Below are 20,121 nucleotides of genomic sequence, written 5' to 3' on the forward strand. Positions count from 1 at the left end.
TCGGAAAGCCTCAGAGCCACTGTGGTTCCAGTATAAATTAGAGAAGACCTTTGGGGTTGAATATCAGTGGAATTATCAAAAGTATCAGAAGAGTAAAGATCCAGTGTGTAAAGGCATATAAAAATTCCTGTGGCCTTTTTTTCTCTCTTATTTGCTTTTTGTTAGATTTTGAAGATGTTACTGAGTTTCTGGAAGAGGTCATTGAAGCCTTGATATTGGACGAAGAAGTGCGAACATTTCCAGAAGTCATGATTCCAGTGTTTGATATTTTATTGAGCCGAATAAAAGATCTAGAACTCTGTCAGATCCTGTTGTATGTATATCTGGATATTCTTCTCTATTTCACTAGGCAAAAGGATATGGCAAAGGTAGGTCTGAAAGGTGGTATATAAACGGTTGAGCTGGATATTTAATACTTTATGCTTCCCTATCCTGAGGGCACTATAATATTACTTATTGAATAAGAGGAAAATGAATTGGTTGTTGTATAAACTGAACTCTTTGAGGCCCTCTCACCCTACCATACTTACCTCGTTCTATAGACGAATAAGTTGAACTTGTCTTCTACAGGTTTTTGTAGAATACATTCAGCCCAAGGACCCTAGCAATGGGCAGATGTACCAGAAGACCTTGCTGGGAATAATCCTGAATATCTCCTGCTTATTAAAGACTCCGGGCATAGTAGAAAATCATGGCTACTTCTTGAATCCATCTCGTTCCAGTCCCCAGGAGATCAAAGTACAAGAGGCCAATATCCATCAGGTGGAACTGTTTACTGTGTTTCCCAGCCCCCTGATCTTAGATTAAGTAGAATTATCTCAGGATACAGATGCACATAAGGCTACGTGAGCCTCTTTGGGAAAGCACGTTGATCTGGTTGGCTTTCTACCATAATTATGTAAAGAAATTACCCTCTTCTTAGCATGCGCTAAGAGCCAAGGGTAAACTTTAGTGTAGTTTAAGAATAAGCTGCTGCCATTCTTTGCCCTATCTTCCTCTTAACTCTTATTTTTCTTACCAAACTATTTCTTATAACTTTAGCTCCTAAAATCTGACTGAATTCCAGTCTATAAACCAAAACTTTTTTTTTCCTATCCCCACTTCCACCTATGTCCTCTTATTTGGGCTTCTTAGCATAAATTATAGAAGTCTGGCCAATATAAGGCAGTAAATTGTTGAATTGGGGGTAGTTTAAATCTCCCATCATCACAACTCTAAAGCTGAAGTTTGCAAATTACAGCAGTGGTCAAATCCTGCCTGCCATCTGTTTTTGTAAATAGTTTTATTGAACACAGGCATGCCCTCTCATATATATGTTGTTTATGACTTGATTTCATGCCACAAAGGTAGAGTTGAATAGTTGGACCAGAGACCAACCATATGGCCTGCAAAGCCGAAAATATTCATCATCTGGCTCTTTGCAGAAAAAGATTACTGATCCCTACTCTAAAGCTATGTAAATGCTGTCTGCAGTTTGGCAGCTCATCAGGAAATCATAAGTGCCCAGAAATTTTTTTTTAAGTCAGAACTGGGGGATAAGGTAAAGGAGAGTGAGGGAAAAGATTAAGATTAGCATATTTTTGGAAATTGTCAGCGGCTATGGTTTGGGAGTAACAAATGTTAGGATTGTGAAACTGGAATGTTCTGTGGTTATGTTTTCTGGTTAAACAGTTCATGGCTCAGTTCCATGAAAAGATCTACCAGATGCTGAAGAACTTACTCCAGCTCTCTCCAGAAACCAAACACTGTATCTTGTCCTGGCTTGGAAACTGTTTGCATGCAAATGCAGGCCGCACCAAGATTTGGGCCAATCAGATGCCAGAAATCTTCTTCCAAATGTATGCCTCGGATGCCTTCTTTCTGAATCTGGGTGCTGCTCTCCTGAAGCTATGCCAGCCATTTTGCAAACCCAGATCCTCTCGGCTCCTCACCTTTAATCCCACTTATTGTGCTCTGAAGGAGTTGAATGATGAAGAACGAAAAATAAAAAATGTACACATGAGAGGTAGGGGAGTACTGGGCTTCCCAGAATTGTGCGTGTGTGTGTGTGTGTGTGTGTGTGTGTGTGTGTGTGAGAGAGAGAGAGAGAGAGAGAGAGAGAGAGAGAGAGAAAGAGAGTGTGACATCTAAGGCATTCATTTTCTTAATCCATTCTCACAAAGGTTCCTCTTTCTCAAAGAAGATGAGGCAGAAAGAAGAGCTTTAATAAATTTTTAAAGGACAGACTTTTAAAAATAAAACTGGTAGCTTTTAGATGTGTGCTTTAGTGAGACCTTCTCTCCGAATTTGCCAGCCTTGGGTATCATTCATTCTTTAAAAAATGAATAAAGTACAGTCCCTTTTTTTTAATTCAAAGACTCTGGAAGAAGGCAGATATATTAACAGATAATCATAATGTGTAGGGCTAAAGTATGGGAGCACAGAGGAAGGAGTGAGTAGTAAATTCTACAGAAGTTGGAGGTTTTCATACGTGAGTCTTGAAAGATGGGTTTATCAGGCAGAAGAGCAAAAGAATCCCCACTTTATACAGAGGAAATAACAATTATAAAGGTACAAAGCTATAGAAAGGCTTGATTCAGGAACAGTGAGAAGCTCAGTGCTAAAGCAAGGGGTAGGTCTGGGGAGGAGTAGAGGAATGAATGGCAGGAAATGAGTCTGGGGAAGAAGAAGATTTGGGACCAGATTAGAAAAAGTTTGAACAATACAGAGAAGTGAAAAGAAAATCATTCATAATTCTACTAACAATGAATCATGCTTAATTTTGGCGTACATATTTCCTCCCAGTTTTATAACTCTTATAAAAATAATACACGTTCAAAAGCAGATCTTAAATACAGAAGCACAAAATAGATACAAATGATCCATTGTAACCTTGTAACCTACAGTGTTATGTATCATTCCTTTTCATTTTTGGTGATTTCATGATCTTGCTAAAGAAATTTAACTGCATTTCTATAGACAGTGGGAAGCCAAAATATATTTTTAGACAAGGAAATAGTAATGTGATAAGATTTGTTTTTAAGAACATTTACTTTAAAAATATATATATCACTGTTGGCAGTATGGAAGTTGAACTACAGTAACGGGACACTGGTAACCAAGATAGATATCTATAGCAAATCACTTATTGTTCCTTTCAACTTCTTTGAGGTTTGGACAAAGAAACCTGTCTGATCCCAGCTGTGCAGGAACCAAAGTTTCCCCAGAACTACAACCTCGTAACAGAGAACCTTGTCCTGACAGAGTATACCTTGTACTTGGGATTTCACAGGTAACTCTTGATGTCTCTAGGAAAGAACTGTTTAGTTGGGTTGATAACTGGGAAGTTGAAAGTCTATATATATACTCTCTTTCTGCTGAAGGCTCACATTAGGATACAACAGGAAAGGGCATTATATACATTTGTGTTTACATGAATTGGCTTTGTCCAGATACCTTGAATTTATTTTTAATTTTTGACCTGTTAAACTTTTTAAAGTTAAAGACACACTAGTACTTTTCTCTACACTTGCAAATTTTTAAATCACTGTCTTTCTCTTGTCATCTATGAAAGTGGAATTGTTTTAACATTTCACTTTCTGCTCTTGAATTTTCATTACTTAAGACTCCTGGTGAAAAAAGACCAAGCTGGAAGTAAAAAAAAAAAAAAAAAAAAAAAAAAGACCAAGCTGTACTCTATGGTGTAGAAACAAAATTGGCAAAATTAAAGAAATATTTATAAGGGATTCCAATAAGATCAGTAAAACTTCAGAGATAAAGAGAATTCTAGAAGTGTGAAAATTTGAGAATTAGAGTGTCTGTCCTCCAAAAATGGTGTGGTTCTAGCTAGTTATATGTCATTCTATGATTTTTTTCCCCCTTCTGATTTAGCCGATTGTGACTATAAGTATAAATAATGGGAGAAAACAGCTATTCCCTCATAGCTATAGTCTATAGGAAGTGGTATGGAGGATAGCAATTTTTAATACTTTCTCAGGATACTTAAATTGACACAGAGCACTTTTTAAAACTTAGCAAGTATCTGAGAAAATGAAATTATTTCTTCATTACATAGTTTTTCTGTCATTGACATTTTAAATAAGATAATAGATAACAATTCAGCATGTGTTTAACCTGTTCAACTGCCTGCATTCAAACACAGGAATAAATGTGATCTAGTTTACCAATATAGGCTGGTTAACCCCAGACATTATCTACAGGGCCAAAGATGATTTTGGACTGTATACATAGAGATAACATTGAATTATGGGTCTTCCTTTCATTAGAGAACATTTGGCTGATCCTTTGTGAAAAGTAATGTAATATTAAACAACAGAGCTGGAAGCTGCTGCTCTCAGGCTGCATTCCAGGCTACTCATTTACATGTGGTCATTACTAATCTAGAGTCCTTTTTCACCAGCTTAGTTCTTTTCTAACCATGGGAAGATTGTCCATATAACCACATCTAAGTGCAGTCATTGCACTTATTTATTGTCAAACTATAAACTGGGCGTCTTGTACTTTACCTACTAGTTATTTATTTGACATAATAATAGCCCATTTGACACCTTGCTCAACCAAGTTACTGTTATTTGGATTGTATATTTCAGCCGAAGGCTGTTATCTATTTGTAATTAGCTTCGATTATGTTGAATATTTGGTAACATTTTCCCAGTGGTAGGCCCCCTACCTCTGTCTTGTCAGTAACTTTGTGAGTGCCTTCTGTGTCATCACAATTGCAGCTCCCTACAGCCTAGAATACTAGAATAAATAAATGAAAATTTGTATTTCTGGAATGGTCTATATTTGACTGCCCCTTTATGAGCCTCCTGACCCAGTCTCTTCTGCTTTGTTGGGGGCAGGTTGCATGATCAGATGGTAAAAATCAACCAAAATCTGCATCGGCTGCAGGTTGCTTGGCGGGATGCTCAGCAGAGTTCTAGTCCTGCTGCTGACAACCTCCGTGAACAGTTTGAACGACTGATGACCATCTATCTTTCTACCAAGACTGCTATGACTGAGCCACAGATGCTACAAAACTGCCTAAATTTGCAGGTGTCCATGGCCGTTCTACTAGTTCAACTGGCCATAGGCAATGAGGGCTCACAGCCGATAGAGCTAACTTTCCCTCTGCCAGATGGCTACAGTTCTTTGGCTTATGTACCAGGTAAGGAGGCTCTCCCTTGGGAACTTCTTATTTATAGCCATCCAAGTTTAACTGGGTCACTTTGGAAGTTTAATCCTCAAAATACCCTTCTTTAGTTATCATTCAACTATTTTTAAAGAAGCTACTCAAACTTTTGGATAATATCTACTGGTGAAAGTATTGGGGAACTGACAGCTTTTTCCTCAGCCTTGTGTCTTCACTGCTATGCATATCAAAAAATAGTCTTCAAAGGACTAAGGGAAGTCAGGCTTTTAACTGGCATTAAGGAAACTATTTTTAACTGGCAAAGTAACTATGGTAACTTTTTTTAACAGATGTTAGTTTCTATCATTAATATTGTTTGTTGTTCAAGTTAGAAATTTATCTAAATCTCCCTGGGCTAGTCGTAATCACCTCCTGTTAACCCAGAAGGGAGATTGTATAGATAGATATATGTTGGTGAGAGGTTGGCAGATATTGTCCATCAAAATCAGATTATATGTTCTTGATCACTGTATTGGTCATCTATTGCAGAGTAATAAATTAACCCAAAACACAGCAACTTTAAAATAACCAACATTATCTCACACAGTTTTTGTGGCTTCAGGAATCCAGAAGTGGCTTAGCTGCATGGTTCTGACTTTGGATCTCTCATGAATTTGCAGCCAAGCTATCAACCAGGGCCATAGGAATCTGAAGACCCGAGAAGGGCTGGAGGATCTGCTTACAGGTGTTGTCATGTGGTTGTTGGCAGACCTCAGTTGCTTGCCAGCCTCTTTTCCAGGCTACATGGTCTCTCCTTAGTACTGCTCAGTATAGCAGCTGGCTTCTCCCAGATCAAGTGACCAAAATGGAAGCCGTTGGCTTTTATAACCTAATCATGGAAATAACATACCATCACTTCTGTATGCCTCAGGGTGGTGTATCTTCTATCCTGGAAGAGGACTTGAGTATTAGGAGGCAAGGACCATTCTGGAGACTAAATACAGTGTAGAATTTGTATGTACAGAGAATCAGATGTTTGGCTAATTCCAATGAATATCTTCTTTTTCAGAATTTTTTGCAGATAACCTAGGCGATTTCCTCATCTTTCTCCGCCGCTTTGCCGATGACATCTTGGAGACATCAGCAGATTCCCTGGAAAATGTTCTTTACTTTATCACCATTTTCACTGGAAGCATAGAAAGGTGAAGTGCTAAAAGTTTGACCCTGTCACTGTTTAGAGCTTCAAAGCGTTTAGAAGACTTCTAAACCAAGAAATAAACAAATCTGAGTCATAGGGGTTGCCTTCATCAGTTGTGTTAACATTAATGAATCACCTGACCACCCTATTAGGTAGCCAGAACTCCCACTGTTGAGAAACATGATAAGCAAAGGACTTTGCCCACAGAGAATTTGAACTTGCATGTAAGGTACCTGATGGGAATTCCACTGCTAGTCCCTGGTTAAAATAATTACCTTAATGCCAGAAACCTTACCAGTGGCAGCCAGGTGCTAATCATCTTCTAATAATTATATGATAAAGTTTGCTCTTGAAATCCTGAGTCGGGTGAGCAAGCAGTAAACTTAGGTAAATGCTTTCTGATCTCAGGTCTTCTCATTCATAACTTCCAGTCCACTTACCCAAAGGAAGATACTCACTGACCTGTAGAGTTGCTTCTCTTGATTTTTTTGGTGCTTAGGCCAAAGGAAACAAACTGTGTACATAAGTGAAGATTTGCTACACAAAGGGAAAAATCCATGATCTCTGGAACCATGTCAGTGAGAAGTAGATAGAAGCCAGTCCTTCACTGAGCTGAGCAGCTCTAAGGAGAATCATAAGTCAACAAATACTTATTAGGCACACACAATATGCATTATAAGAAATGTAGAATAATTATATTCTGGCCTTTGCCTTCAGAAAGCTTGAAAAGGCAAGTTTATCCCAGATGAAACAGAATAGTAAGCAGTAAATAATGCATTATCCTAGAGCAGTAAGCAGAATGGCTAAACACTAAAAAGAAACCTAAGCATTCACCCTAATGCTTGGTAAGCTATGACCTCAAAAGTTAAATAGTAGCCCCTGCATTATCCCTCAGAAATTGAAAGACTTAAAACTGCAGAATCCTGTTCTTTTCTGCAATGGTGGTATAGGATGTTTGGCTCCTCCTGTGGAGAGAATAGCTATACGAATTTGGTAGTTAAATTTCTGCCTGCTCAGCTTGTTTTCTGCACTATTTGCAGGATGAAGAATCCCCACCTCAGAGCCAAACTGGCTGAGGTGTTGGAAGCAGTGATGCCCCACCTGGATCAGACCCCAAATCCCTTGGTATCCAGTGTGTTCCATCGGAAGCGTGTGTTCTGCAACTTTCCCTATGCACCCCACCTTGCAGAAGCACTAATCAAGGTCTTCGTGGACATTGAATTTACAGGTAAAGCAATCTAGAACTGAGAAGCTGATACTTGCGGAGTTTCATAGCTTGATCAGTATTGGAATGTCAGAAAAATGTTATCAGCCATCATTTATTGAATTCCTACTATGTGCCAGCCTTGATGCTAATAAGTGCTTTTTTTACATTGTCTCATTTGTCACCATCCAGAAAGTTTTACCATATTATCTTTATTTTATATATGAGAACATAGATCCTCAAAAAGATGTACTCTCCTCAACTTTATTATATTACTTGATTAAATTGTACTAAACAAATCAGGCTGTCCAATTAAAATCTGGGTCTTTATTTTTCTCTGCCTCAAAATTCAAAATAGTGGATAATGGGACAGGGTGGTGGTTGAGATAGTCTTTTATCCAGACTAACTCTCTTAACAATCTAATTGTTAGATTAAGAATAAAGCAGGCAATATTCCTTTTCTCTCTTGGCCTTTTGAGATCTAACCTTGAGATGCTTTGTTTGAGTAAACCGTACCCCATCTCAACCAATAAACAAGATATATTAAGCAGTTACTTATGACCCCTTTTAAAGGCTACGTCCTACTATCCAGTGATAAATACTAACATTTAAAGAGACATTTAACATTTTATTGACTGCCTTTCCGTATTTGGATTTTGGCTTTGTCAGTTGCTTACCTCTGCGCCTTAGTTTCCTCTTTTGTAAAATGGGTTGAAGTGATGTGTAAGTGAGATAGTACATGCAAATCTTCATAATGTATAAGAAGTTGCACAATAAAATGCTGTAGTTATCTCATTTATGTGACTATTAAATCAGCCAAAGGGTTGTAATAGTAGAGGTTGTATTGTAATTCCTGTCTTATTTCTAAGGAAGTGGAAATTGCAAAAGGTTAATAGACTTGCATTGTGTGGAGCCCGAAGGAAAACCTGGGTCTTCTGACACCATATCCCATGCTCTTCCTATAGTGCTCTAATGGTACCTTTGGTATGTCAAAAGCAGTATAAGCCTTAGAGTTTTAGCTTCTGACCTGATTTTTCAGAGTAATCAAGAACCAGTTGGCAACCTAGTTGGCATATTATCTATGAAGAATGTGGGGATTACTTAGTATCCCATTCTGCACATGGCTGTCACTGCCACAATGGCCAGCTCAAAGGCTTCATTCAGAGTCTGATAAGCACTGTACATTTGATGTGGAAGCATTTGTTTCCCTTGGCTTTTATTGTACAGCTTGGTCCTTGTCTTTTTCTGTGTAAGGTATTCTTTACATCTGTCTCCCTCTTGTTCTGTCAGTAAAGAAATAAGCAAACCCTTGGCTATAACTCTATGCCTTTATAAACACCCAAGGCAGATTTTGTCAATAGCCTTGACACATTCAGAATAAAGAAAAATAGCTACACATAGACATAAGCTCTTACTTGTTCTCTAATAATGTCACTTTTGCTGGTTTTTTGCTCCTACCTTACTCCAGGAGACCCCCATCAATTTGAACAGAAGTTTAATTATCGCCGTCCCATGTATCCCATCCTAAGGTATATGTGGGGAACAGATACCTATCGAGAAAGCATTAAGGTAAGAGAGTTTTTGTAAAACTAAAACCGAGTTGTCTGAGTTTTGCTTCAGATAAGCCCCCGTAAGTTGTGGTTCAGTACTAAAACGGTTTTCCCTTGGGCTGGGACTTAACAGGATTTGGCTGACTATGCCTCTAAGAATTTGGAAGCCATGAATCCCCCACTTTTTCTCCGCTTTCTTAACCTGCTAATGAATGATGCCATCTTCCTTTTGGATGAAGCCATACAGGTAAAAACAAAACAACCAAACAAAAAGATTTAACTGTTCCTATACCATCGAATTATGACCAATGCATACTTTTTACCTCTTAATCATAATAGAGCAATTCTTATGCTTCTAGTACCAGTCTTAGACACCAAAAATTTGCTATAGTGTATTGCCAACCTTCCCATTACAGAGCTTGATAGTTATTGTTCTATTAGAGACCAAGATCAAGGCCCATTGAAGACTCAAGAGCTAGAATGATACTTTGGCAGAGAGTGGAAAAGAAAGCATGATAAGGCCAAACCAAGGTACACTGGCAGAACTAATTAGGCCAGCACTGCAGAAGAAATCAGGATCTTGTGGTTGGTCAGTGACTCTTTCCATCCCAACATATCAGTAACAGTGGCTCACTAAGACAATTTCTTATTCCTCTCTCCTAAGAGATTCTGATTTTTATAAAAAATAATCTCTAGTTTGGATTATTTTTTCAAGTTGTCAATACTCTTTATCTATCCAGTGACTCCCAAATCTCTAGCTATATTTGAAACATGAGTTTCACAAAGTATACAGCTGGGTGCCTCTTAGATCCTTTAGTATATCAGATCCTTAACCATCCCTATGGAGCTGCCTGTTGCTCCTATAAAAAATTCCCTTATCTACGACATATAAAATAGGGCGGTAATCCAAAGGGAGATGAAACAGATAGATCATGAGGGTGGCCTTTTGGACAGCCATGCGCTCCTCATATTGATTAACGATCTCCCAGCAACTTGTAGTTAATTTGCGAGAAAAGTATCCTCTTTTTCATAATCTGTTACTTTAAGATTTTAAATAGATTTTCCTAGAAAACAAGAACAAGTCCTTAATAAATAGACCCTTCGAAGCAAGAGCTATGTAACACAAAGAATGACCCAGATGACATTTTTATGGGACTGTAAGTTTAACACATTTGCTACAACAGCAAGGGAGAGGGTTTTAAATAAGGTTCTTCCGGATATCCTGCATATGTGATGAAGCTTTGTTTTTTGATAAGCAGTTTTGGGGGTTGTTTTGTTTTGTTTCCAAATTTCAGGAAGGATTCAAATTTTTTGTCACTGTAGACTTTTTTGTTTTTGCCTGGATTTCATATATTATACTATTTATCGTCTTTTCTATTTCACAGACTTCAATATTTTTAGGGGAATTACCAATAAAATCTACCCAGGCTGAAGCAAATCTATACGGAGCCACATTTTTTTTCTTTTCTTTTTTCTCCATAATTTTTTTTTAAAGCTTCAGCCCTATGCTCCATAGTCCCTTATTTTCCCAGCTTAGTGGACTAGATTTTAAATAGGACTTCTTAAATATCATCTTCTCTTCAACCACACTTTCTTCTTTGATACATTCTACTTATGGTTTCTGTAGTATTTGAGCAAGATAAAGATTCAACAGATTGAGAAGGACCGAGGTGAATGGGATAGTCTGACTCCAGAAGCCCGCCGAGAGAAGGAAGCGGGCCTACAGATGTTTGGACAGCTAGCACGTTTCCATAACATCATGTCCAATGAAACAATTGGTACCCTTGCCTTTCTGACATCAGGTAAGGAAACAAAGCAGTGCTTTCCCAAAACATGTAGTGGTCAAGTTCTACATCATTTGAGGTATCAGCTCAGCTGAAACTAAGACTTCAGACTCTGGTGACAATATCCTTCACAGTCTGAGTGGGAAATGAATCATTAGAGAAGCTTCAGGAAGAATGATGATGCTCATTGTTGGCATGGAAATGAAGAAATGGCCACCTTACACAGCTACCAGAAAGTATAAGTTGGTATCATTTTTCTTAAGGACAAGTTAGCAGTATAAATATTTCTGGGGAGATTGGGAGAATTATTAAGCAGAAAAATATTTTTAACTCTTGTTAAATGCAGTAGATCAAACAGAGATATTTATTTCCATTCCCTTAGGGCAGCACTGTCCAATTAGCCACTTGCTACATGTGGCTATCAAGCATTTAAAATGTAGCTAGTCTGAATTAAAGTGTGTTATAAGTAAGTACACACTGCAGGACTAGTATTTTAAAAAGAATTATTTCTCATTAATAATTTTTTATGTTGATTACACATGAAATAACCAAGGATCACCACACATTTGAGAAATCCTCTACTGTGAAACACAGATAATAAATGAAAAATTAAAGCTTTATAATCTCGGAGTGTTAAGAAGATACAGCATGTCGGTAGAAGTGTCAGAAGATAAATTCAAGGAACTCTTCAATGCAAGTAGAACAGAAAGAGAAATTAGAAGAAAAAGGATAAGAAAATAACAGATCAATTTGGAAGTCTCAAAAGAGAAAATTAGAAGGGAGGAAATTATCAAGGAAATAACACTAAAAAATCACCAAAGATTAAAACCCTCTAAATTGGAAAGAGCCACCAAGTGTCCAGTGCAGGGAATTTTTTAAACCCCACACTAAGGTATATCATTTTGACATTTCAGAAAATCAGGGTAAAGAGATGATCCTAAAAGGTCTCAGAGGAAAAGTCATGTACAATGATTTAAGTATCAGAATATCTTTGAATTTTACGATGACATTTGAAGTTGGAATACATTCCTGATGGGAAATATTTTTTTCAGCTTAGAATACTATAGCCAACCAAACTATCAATTCTGTTAGAGGGTAGAATATAAGAACATTTTCAGACATGAAAGTATCAAATTTATTTTCAGTTTAATCTCTCTTGAGCAGCTACAAAGAGATACGCTCCATCATAATGAGGGAATAAACCCAAAAGAGGAAGGTGGAATCCCATGAGAGAGATGCAAAGGAAGTTCCCAGAATTCTGGTAGAAGGAGCTTGTGTGTGACCACCATACAGCAGACCTATAAAGCAAGGAGTCCAGATTAGAGTGATAGATGGAAGCTTCCAGAAAGAACATTTCCAAAAGTGCAAAACTGCTAGAAATGATCTTATGAGAATTTTACATTTCTGGTGGAGAGTTTAGAAAGATTTAGTGATAGGTTCTCTGAAAATAAGCAAACAAACTCACAAAATTATGTTAAAATATATACAGTTGACCCTTGAACAACATGGGGGTTAAGGGTACCCCCTCTTGCAGTCAGAAACCCACATATAACTTTTGACTCCCCAAAACTTAACTACTAAATGGCCCCCTGTTGACTGCAAGCCTTACTGATAATGTAAACAGTTGATTAACACGTATTTTGTATGTAATACATGTTATATGTTGTATTCTTATAATAAAGTAAGCTAGAGAAAAGAAAATGTTATTAAGTAAATCGTGAAGAAGAGAACATTTACAGTATTTATTGAAAAAAATCTGCATATAAGTGGATCCACACAGTTCAAACCTGTGTTCAAGGGCCAAGTGTATTAGCAAAATGTTACCAGTGTTTATTTCTTGGTGGTAGTTTTTGTATTTTATTTTGTTTGCTTTTGCTAGTCTATAATTTCTAATATTACTGCAATAAAAATTTATTATTTATATCAGTTTTAAAAAAAGTAGTCCCAAGAGGTCTCCAAGTAAAATTCTAAGACATAAGTAAATGATTGCTTATAAATTGAGTTTTCATTGATTTTGGCTTTTTTTCCAGAGATTAAATCGCTCTTCGTGCATCCTTTTCTGGCTGAGCGCATCATTTCAATGCTGAACTACTTCCTGCAGCACCTGGTTGGCCCCAAAATGGGGGCCTTAAAAGTCAAGGACTTCAGTGAATTTGACTTCAAACCCCAACAGCTCGTATCAGATATATGCACTATCTACTTAAATCTTGGGTATCCGAGATTTAAATTGGGCAAGCCAGAGGGGATGTTAATGTTTTAATTTGGGGTTTTGATAATGGAATGACTGGTTGGTAATTATGTGGAAATAGAAAAGAAATCATTCATGTCTAGTTGATCGATGAAAGAATCCTCTATAGTTTTAAGTAATGAGATTTTGTATGATCTGTGGGGCATTGTTTAGAATTTCCAACATTCTGCCTTGATCTGTGCAAAGGTATTCTGCTGGTTGTTTGGAAAATCAGTATTCTTTTAAGGCCACAGAACTTGATAGATTTCTTTCCTAAAAGTTAGAAGAAATCTTTCTATATCAAGAGAATATTCACGGCATATAAGTGAAGGGGAACCTCATTTCTCAGTCAGCTTGTTATCTCCCTCATTGACCTACCCTCTGATACTCTGTTTATTTCTGATGCTGATTCTTCCAGGGATGAGGAGAATTTCTGTGCCACGGTGCCCAAGGATGGGCGTTCCTATTCCCCAACTCTCTTTGCACAGACAGTCAGAGTCCTAAAGAAAATAAATAAGCCTGGAAATATGATTGTGGCTTTCAGCAACTTAGCAGAGAGAATCAAGGTGAGAAGGAGGATAATTTGTTTACTAACATGTTCAATAAAAATCACATTGTCTATTCAGCTATTCTGCTTTTTACCCTATTTCACGGGCAGTGGAGAAGCATTGCCTTGAGAAAATATAAACATGATTCTTCCTGGTCAGTCAATAACTAGAACTACTGTATTCGTAATACTACTGTTTTCAGCATGAGGGTAGGAACAGAAAATTGATTTAAGAAGCTTCTACTAAGAAGAGAAGAATGTACAGATTTTGTTGTCTATTTTCATGAAAACTTTTCTGCAGTGTTACCATTGGATTTTAAAATCTATGACGTTAATACAGAAGAACTTTTTAGAATAAAATTCAAGATGAGTGGTTTTTAGTCATTGTTTTTTAATGATTTTTCTCTGTTCTCTGTAGTTTAGTAGTTGGTTTATATGGGAATAGCCATATATTTTAAAGATTAGGACGTGGTTCCATAGGGTAGCGGTTAGCACATCTGCTTTTCACGCAGAAGGTCCTGAGTTCATGCCCCAGTGGAGCCACAATCCATGGTTATGGTCATGCAACCCTGAACAAGCCTGATGTCTAATCTCAGAAGCTAAGCAGGGTCGGGCCTGGTTAGTACTTGCATGGGAGACCACCTAGGAAGACCAGATGCTGTAGGCATAAATAATAATAAAATAAAATAAAGGTTAAAATATTATATTTTTAGCTAATTCTTTTGGCTAGAGTGTGACAGAGCTCTATTAGTTATGAAGAAGGGAAAATCATGGCACAGAGTCTAATAGAAAACCTTCCTTGTTAATATCAATCTTCCCTTCATTGAGTTATTTATTGAATTGGGCTTTATCTTTGCATAGAGCTTAGCCATGTGGGGCCCTGAGGAACTAGAGTCATGAAGTAATCAAACGTTAAAGCCACTTTTAAATTCCTATACCTGTTTGTATCTAAAACCGGAAACTGCTTTTCATACACAGACTGCATGAGTGACTCTGTAATTATTCAAATAATAACCCTTTATCCCCTCCCCTTTTGAATTATGACAATTACAACAGGATTGTTGCCAGAAAGATGTATGTGATGTGTTTCTTTTCTTGTTAACACTTGAACCCATTTTTAGTCATAACTGCTAGCCACTGAGCCAAATTGAAGTTTCAGAGTTGGGGGCTGAATGCTAAATTTGCTCCTGTAATATCCATCTTGGCTTGTTTAGAAAATAAAGCTGAGACTTGTCACCATCACTATAAATAGTTATTACTGACCCTTAAAGGCAGGGGACCCCCAGCCCCTGGGCTTCAGACCGGTATCGGTCCGTGGCCTGTTAGGAACCGGGCCACACAGCAGGAGTAAGTAGCGGGTGAGTGAGTGAAGCTTCATCTGTGTTTGCAGCTGCTCCCCAGCGCTGGCATCACCACCTCAGCTCCACCTCAGATCATCAGGCATTAGATTCTCATGGCATACCAGTCCTCGGTGCCAAAAGGGTTGGGGACTGCTGCTTTAAGATATGGTCGTTGAGCAGTTTGAATTCAGCTGCTCTCTGAATTCACCTCAACTACCAGGTGTTTGTGCTCAGTCTCTAGCAGACCTCCAACAACAGGAAGAGGAGACCTATGCAGATGCCTGTGATGAGTTTCTGGATCCCATCATGAGCACACTGATGTCTGATCCTGTGGTGCTGCCATCTTCCAGAGTCACTGTGGATAGATCCACCATTGCCAGACATTTGCTCAGGTATGCCAGCCCAAAAAAGCAGCCTGAAGAGTACAGATGTGTGATCGTTTGCTGTCATTTTCTCTCTCAGATTTCTAATACAGTACAGTACACAGTAGGTACCCCATATTGTTGATTAATGTATTGGGGTGGCATTGGTAGAGTTGTATCACTTGATTGTTAAGGATTTAAAATATCCAAAACAAGACACTCTGTTGAGAAACGCTGATTCTAACCTTATCTCCTTCTTTAAGGAAATAATTTCTGTCAACATATGTTATAAAATATGTCAACCTGGAGTATCAGTTGACTTGAAAATTGTCTTAATTTTATTTTAGTTATAAAAATATAAAAGACAGGTTTTTTAAAATTCAGGTTTCATACTATATTCATCAAATGGGTTAATCCACATTCTACTACTGCTGTTGTACTCAGCCATGGTGTCCAGAATCTTCCCCAGCATGCCTGCTTTAAGTGCAGCATTATGTAGAAATAGGTACAAAGAGACTCTACCTATTTAAAATTAAGTTATGTAAGTTGACCCAAATTCAAAGAAATACTATTTTTAAAATATTAGGGAAAAAAGGATTTTCTACTTCATGATATTTGATATTAAACATTCACTACATGCATGATGCTGTGCTAGGTGGTATGTCTTTTTCAAAGTGTCAGTGAAAAATTATATTTTATTGTGGCCTCAGAATTTAAAAAAAGGAAATATATTAGCCCTTAAAGTATGTTGTAAACCTTGACTGTCAGGAAACCATAATCTTCATTTACTTGTATAGTAATCAGCTTACCGAATAGTGTCAATTTATAAGGCTTTATCCTTTAACAGTTAATTTATTTCTATTTTGAGAGTTTGTCACCGAAACTACAGGCAGCTCTTATTTTTTCTTTTTTTTTTTTTTAATACAGACAGCTCTTCATGCTGGCATGAGTGTACAGGGTCTCTGCCTGAGGAAAATCGAATCACTTATCATCTGAACAACAATGTTGAGATAAAGTTTGTTAAGAAGCAAAAAGACAAAGTAGCTAAATAATCTGCAAAAAAAAAAAAAAAATCTGAATCATTCTCTCTCATCTCATTCTCTCTAACCTCAAGTCAGCACTTGATTCAAAGTTATAATGCACTCTAGTTTCATTCTCAAAGTGAGATTCTCCAAGTGTTCTGTTTTTGCTTAAGATGTTAGAACTTATGGAAATAACCCATTTTTCTTTCTCTTTTTGTCCTAGTGACCAAACAGATCCCTTTAACCGTAGTCCCCTCACCATGGACCAGATCCGGCCAAACACAGAACTAAAAGAAAAAATCCAACGGTGGCTCGCAGAGAGGAAACAACAAAAGGAGCAACTTGAATAAATACTGTGACCTAAGCAAACCAAAAACTAACCCCAGAGTGTAGATAAACAATTGTTTGTGATTTCTCTCTGGTTCTGTTCCTTTTTGTCTTTCTTTACTAAATTAGAAAACTGCTCTTGCTCAAATTATGATAATTAAGTTTCCTAAGAACTTTACAATTATAGTTATAGCATCACCAAGTTTAGAAATCACTAATTTTTATCCTTTGTTTGCTCTTTTCCTATTCTTCTTCCTTTTCCTACCTTACATTATATTAACTTCAAATACTAAAACTTCCTGCCACCTTACTATTTCTCTTCAGTAACTACTCAAACATCTTTGGTGAGCACTGCTTGTAAGTCTATGATGTCACCTATTTCAGTGACAGCTGATAGCATAAAGTCCTGTGTTATCAAGGTATTTATCAGTCTGCATGACCTGGACTTCAGCTCTTTTCCTTGTTACAGTTCTGCAGTGTTACAGAACAACCTTTTACATAAAAGCAGATACCTTGATGTTTGAGTAGACTTTGAATATGATGATAGTTGAAATGAAAAAAAGGAATTTTACACAATTGTGTTGACAGTTCTTAATTTCGTATTATCTCATAACTCAAAAGATACCTTGGAGGACACTCCCATGGGGTTGTCATTACTGCAGAAAACTTAGTTCTGCAATATTTTTAGGGGGATTAACAAGACAAACTTGCAGTTTTGACACTTTATTCAAAAAATTCTGAGGTGAAAGAATAAAGGAGGTTGTTGGACCCTTTTTAGCTTATGGAAATCTGTTGCTTGAGTTGAAAAATTGGGCAACAAATATTGTGAGCAGGAAAAAAATGCTATTTTAAAACATTACTATCAACACTATATATGTGTGTCTGTATACGTATACACACACACACACTATGTGCTTTTTTCATATTGGTCTAGTGTAAACTGCCACTTTATCTCTTTCATGGTAAGATGTATACAGTGTGTGACCACTAACACACTTATTCTAGACAAAATTCTGAGACTATAAAATATATATAGTTAATGTTTGGGCTTTTAACCTTAATTCTAAGAGCTGCTTCTAACTCACTCTTACGTCATCAATTAACAAAGTAGGAATTTGAGCACAACCTTGTCCACAAACCATTTTAAATACCCACTTAGTAGTTAGTAGGTGGCTAGACCCCACTTTTACAAGTTGAGCTTGGGTTCCCTACTCATTTGTTCAGCTTAACATGCTGTTCCACTAAGCCCAAAGATATAAGTGATAAGAAAAGTGGTATGATCTAGAAACAGGGGTCATTGCTTCATTAAGAGGACATTATCATTAACCATGACATCTTTTAAATAAGATGGCAGTTTTGTGATACTCCAAGGTTCTGTAAACATTCCTTGATGTGTTTTTGATGGTATCATCTGGAAAGTCACAAATTAGAGGGCATCCCACACTAGATACAAAGTAGATGTTGCCTATTGCTGTGCATGTAAATGAAAAAAGAAGTCTGTGAATCTTACAGATGCCAGAGAATAAGATATTAAGTCAGTGTGCTCCCTGAGCCTTTAAGGCATAGGTTGGGAGAATTTTTTTATTTTCTTAAAATGAGCTTCATGACATATTTTTTATTCTCCTTTACTTCTCTTAGAATGAACTGTTTATAAACTAAGCTTCTACCTTTTTGGATTTATCTTCCAAACCCAATCTAATAGGATGTTTTCATTTTTAAAAGAAGTGAGGAAAAGACCAGAGTTTTATAGGAGAAAATTAGAGGAGAAATGACCACGAAACCTCAGAAGGCAAGCTGTTCCCAGCAGCTTTCTAGTTAATAACCTCTATGCTGCCTCTTGTATCTGTGTCTGTATTCTACTTCTGTATTTAGTCTTCAGATTGTAAGCCTTTTCTGGTAAGCTTTTTTTCTTTTAAACCCTTTTCCTGGAACTTTTTATGAATGGCTATGGCACCATTATTGCTGCTGAATATATCTTTAAACTCATCACGAAGGCAAGTGTGTGGCTTAAGGCCACTATTGGTAAGAAACCAAGTGTCCTCTGTGCCTTTTTTCTTTGTTTGAAGTAATTTAAAAACATCCCAAAAATGAGACTAAAAATTTATCATCTTCATAAAACACAATGTGTATATGCACTTAGAAGCTTATAAAGAGGTATTTTGTCATCTTGAACTCAGAAGCAGCCCTAAATCTATTAGGGCAGACTTCCTGACATTTAGTTTTATGTGTTGGCTTTGCTGGAATATGATAGGAAAATGAAGACTCTAATCAGCTCTAATATTGCTAAGAGGGTAATACTAAACTTGGAAAATTAGGTTTTATCAAGCAATCTGGGTTTGTTTTTTTAATATGGTTTTTTAATGGATATTCAGTAAAAACTGAAAGAAATTTTAAAGGTTTTTTAATAGTGCAAGTGCAGGTGCCAGTTGCTGTTTGGTATCACACTCTACAAAAGCTTCATTACTTTATGTGATACTGGTTGCTAAGCAGCCACTGCACAGAGCAGAAGTCTACTGGGTACCTTTACCAACTAGAGGCTGATGCTGCCCTGTTGATGGAAATAATGCACATGCTCTAACTGCTAAACAGGAAAACACCCTAGAAACAAAGAAAATGAAGAACAACAAAAAGTTTGAATGAAATAAAACTTGATCAACATAGCTGTATTTTGAAACATTCCAGGAAAGTAATTTCTTGTCAAACTCGCCTGGGGGTATTTGTTAAAAGCCTGTATTTAATAAATGAACACCTGACTTACCTTTGTTATCACTTTATTACAGTATTAAAGGCTACTAGCAATTTTCAGAAATCCCTCTGGAAACTTAGAAGACTCTGACCTTCACTTTTGTTAAAGGTAGTTTCAAATTGTGACCTGGCTGACCTAACCTGCCTTACCACATCAGATAATTTCTGGACCCTGGAGTTACCTTCAGAAGATGAGTCTTGGGCATGTTTTATCAGTTAACTTTTGGCTTCAGTTTCATCTGGCCTAAACCCCAGATCTTTCATTTTAATCATTTACTGTCACATTCCCTTTCTTGCCCCTTGTTGCTGTACCTCTGCCATGTAAGACCTCAGCCTAAATTAACCAAACCATCCCCTCTGCTTTAATATTCAAGCTACAGACTACTACTGGAGAAAAATGACACAATCTTTAGAGTGATGTGGCCACAAACTTGTGGTTTCTAACGTTGCCCAATAACCCTTCTGCGTGTCCCTAACAGCTATTCCAGCTATTTGAAGAAACTCCAATTCTTTCCCACCCTCCCACTTATCCTTTACACTCAGATGATCTTCTCCTGCACTGGAAAGGTAACAGAATTTCCACTTTCAAAATTCTCTCATCATCCCATCTGTGGAAAAGGCCCCACCATTCCAGGGCTGCTCCAATTCCTCCAGCCTTCTTTCCTGCCTCATCAGAGATTTTGTCAATCCCCTTCTCTATCTTCA

The 20,121-nt window shown here is 37.3% G+C and overlaps 1 protein-coding gene and 1 non-coding gene across 3 annotated transcripts in view; both read left to right on the forward strand.

Moving 5' to 3' along the window:
* Positions 1-19,428, forward strand: part of UBE4A (ubiquitination factor E4A) — a 30,988-nt gene extending 11,560 nt beyond the window's left edge. Inside the window, exons 7-20 of one of the 2 annotated variants that reach the window (XM_011386395.2) lie at positions 166-368; positions 571-762; positions 1,672-2,005; positions 3,151-3,271; positions 4,842-5,146; positions 6,180-6,312; positions 7,349-7,536; positions 8,981-9,081; positions 9,196-9,309; positions 10,690-10,864; positions 12,877-13,057; positions 13,492-13,639; positions 15,195-15,352; positions 16,568-19,428. In XM_011386395.2, coding sequence (XP_011384697.1) covers positions 166-368; positions 571-762; positions 1,672-2,005; positions 3,151-3,271; positions 4,842-5,146; positions 6,180-6,312; positions 7,349-7,536; positions 8,981-9,081; positions 9,196-9,309; positions 10,690-10,864; positions 12,877-13,057; positions 13,492-13,639; positions 15,195-15,352; positions 16,568-16,694 — 2,480 coding nt within the window. In that variant the 3' untranslated portion in view covers positions 16,695-19,428. Of the gene's footprint in view, positions 1-165; positions 369-570; positions 763-1,671; positions 2,006-3,150; positions 3,272-4,841; positions 5,147-6,179; positions 6,313-7,348; positions 7,537-8,980; positions 9,082-9,195; positions 9,310-10,689; positions 10,865-12,876; positions 13,058-13,491; positions 13,640-15,194; positions 15,353-16,249; positions 16,462-16,567 lie in introns of those variants that run through there. The other variant, XM_023526618.1, reaches the window with a different exon arrangement.
* TRNAE-UUC lies at positions 14,091-14,163 on the forward strand. Its single transcript has one exon. It is a non-coding gene; the product is annotated as a tRNA-Glu (tRNA).
* Positions 19,429-20,121: the final 693 nt, after the last annotated feature.

The sequence above is a fragment of the Pteropus vampyrus genome, unplaced genomic scaffold (genome assembly GCF_000151845.1).
Source record: "Pteropus vampyrus isolate Shadow unplaced genomic scaffold, Pvam_2.0 Scaffold1395, whole genome shotgun sequence".
Lineage (NCBI taxonomy): Eukaryota > Metazoa > Chordata > Mammalia > Chiroptera > Pteropodidae > Pteropus > Pteropus vampyrus.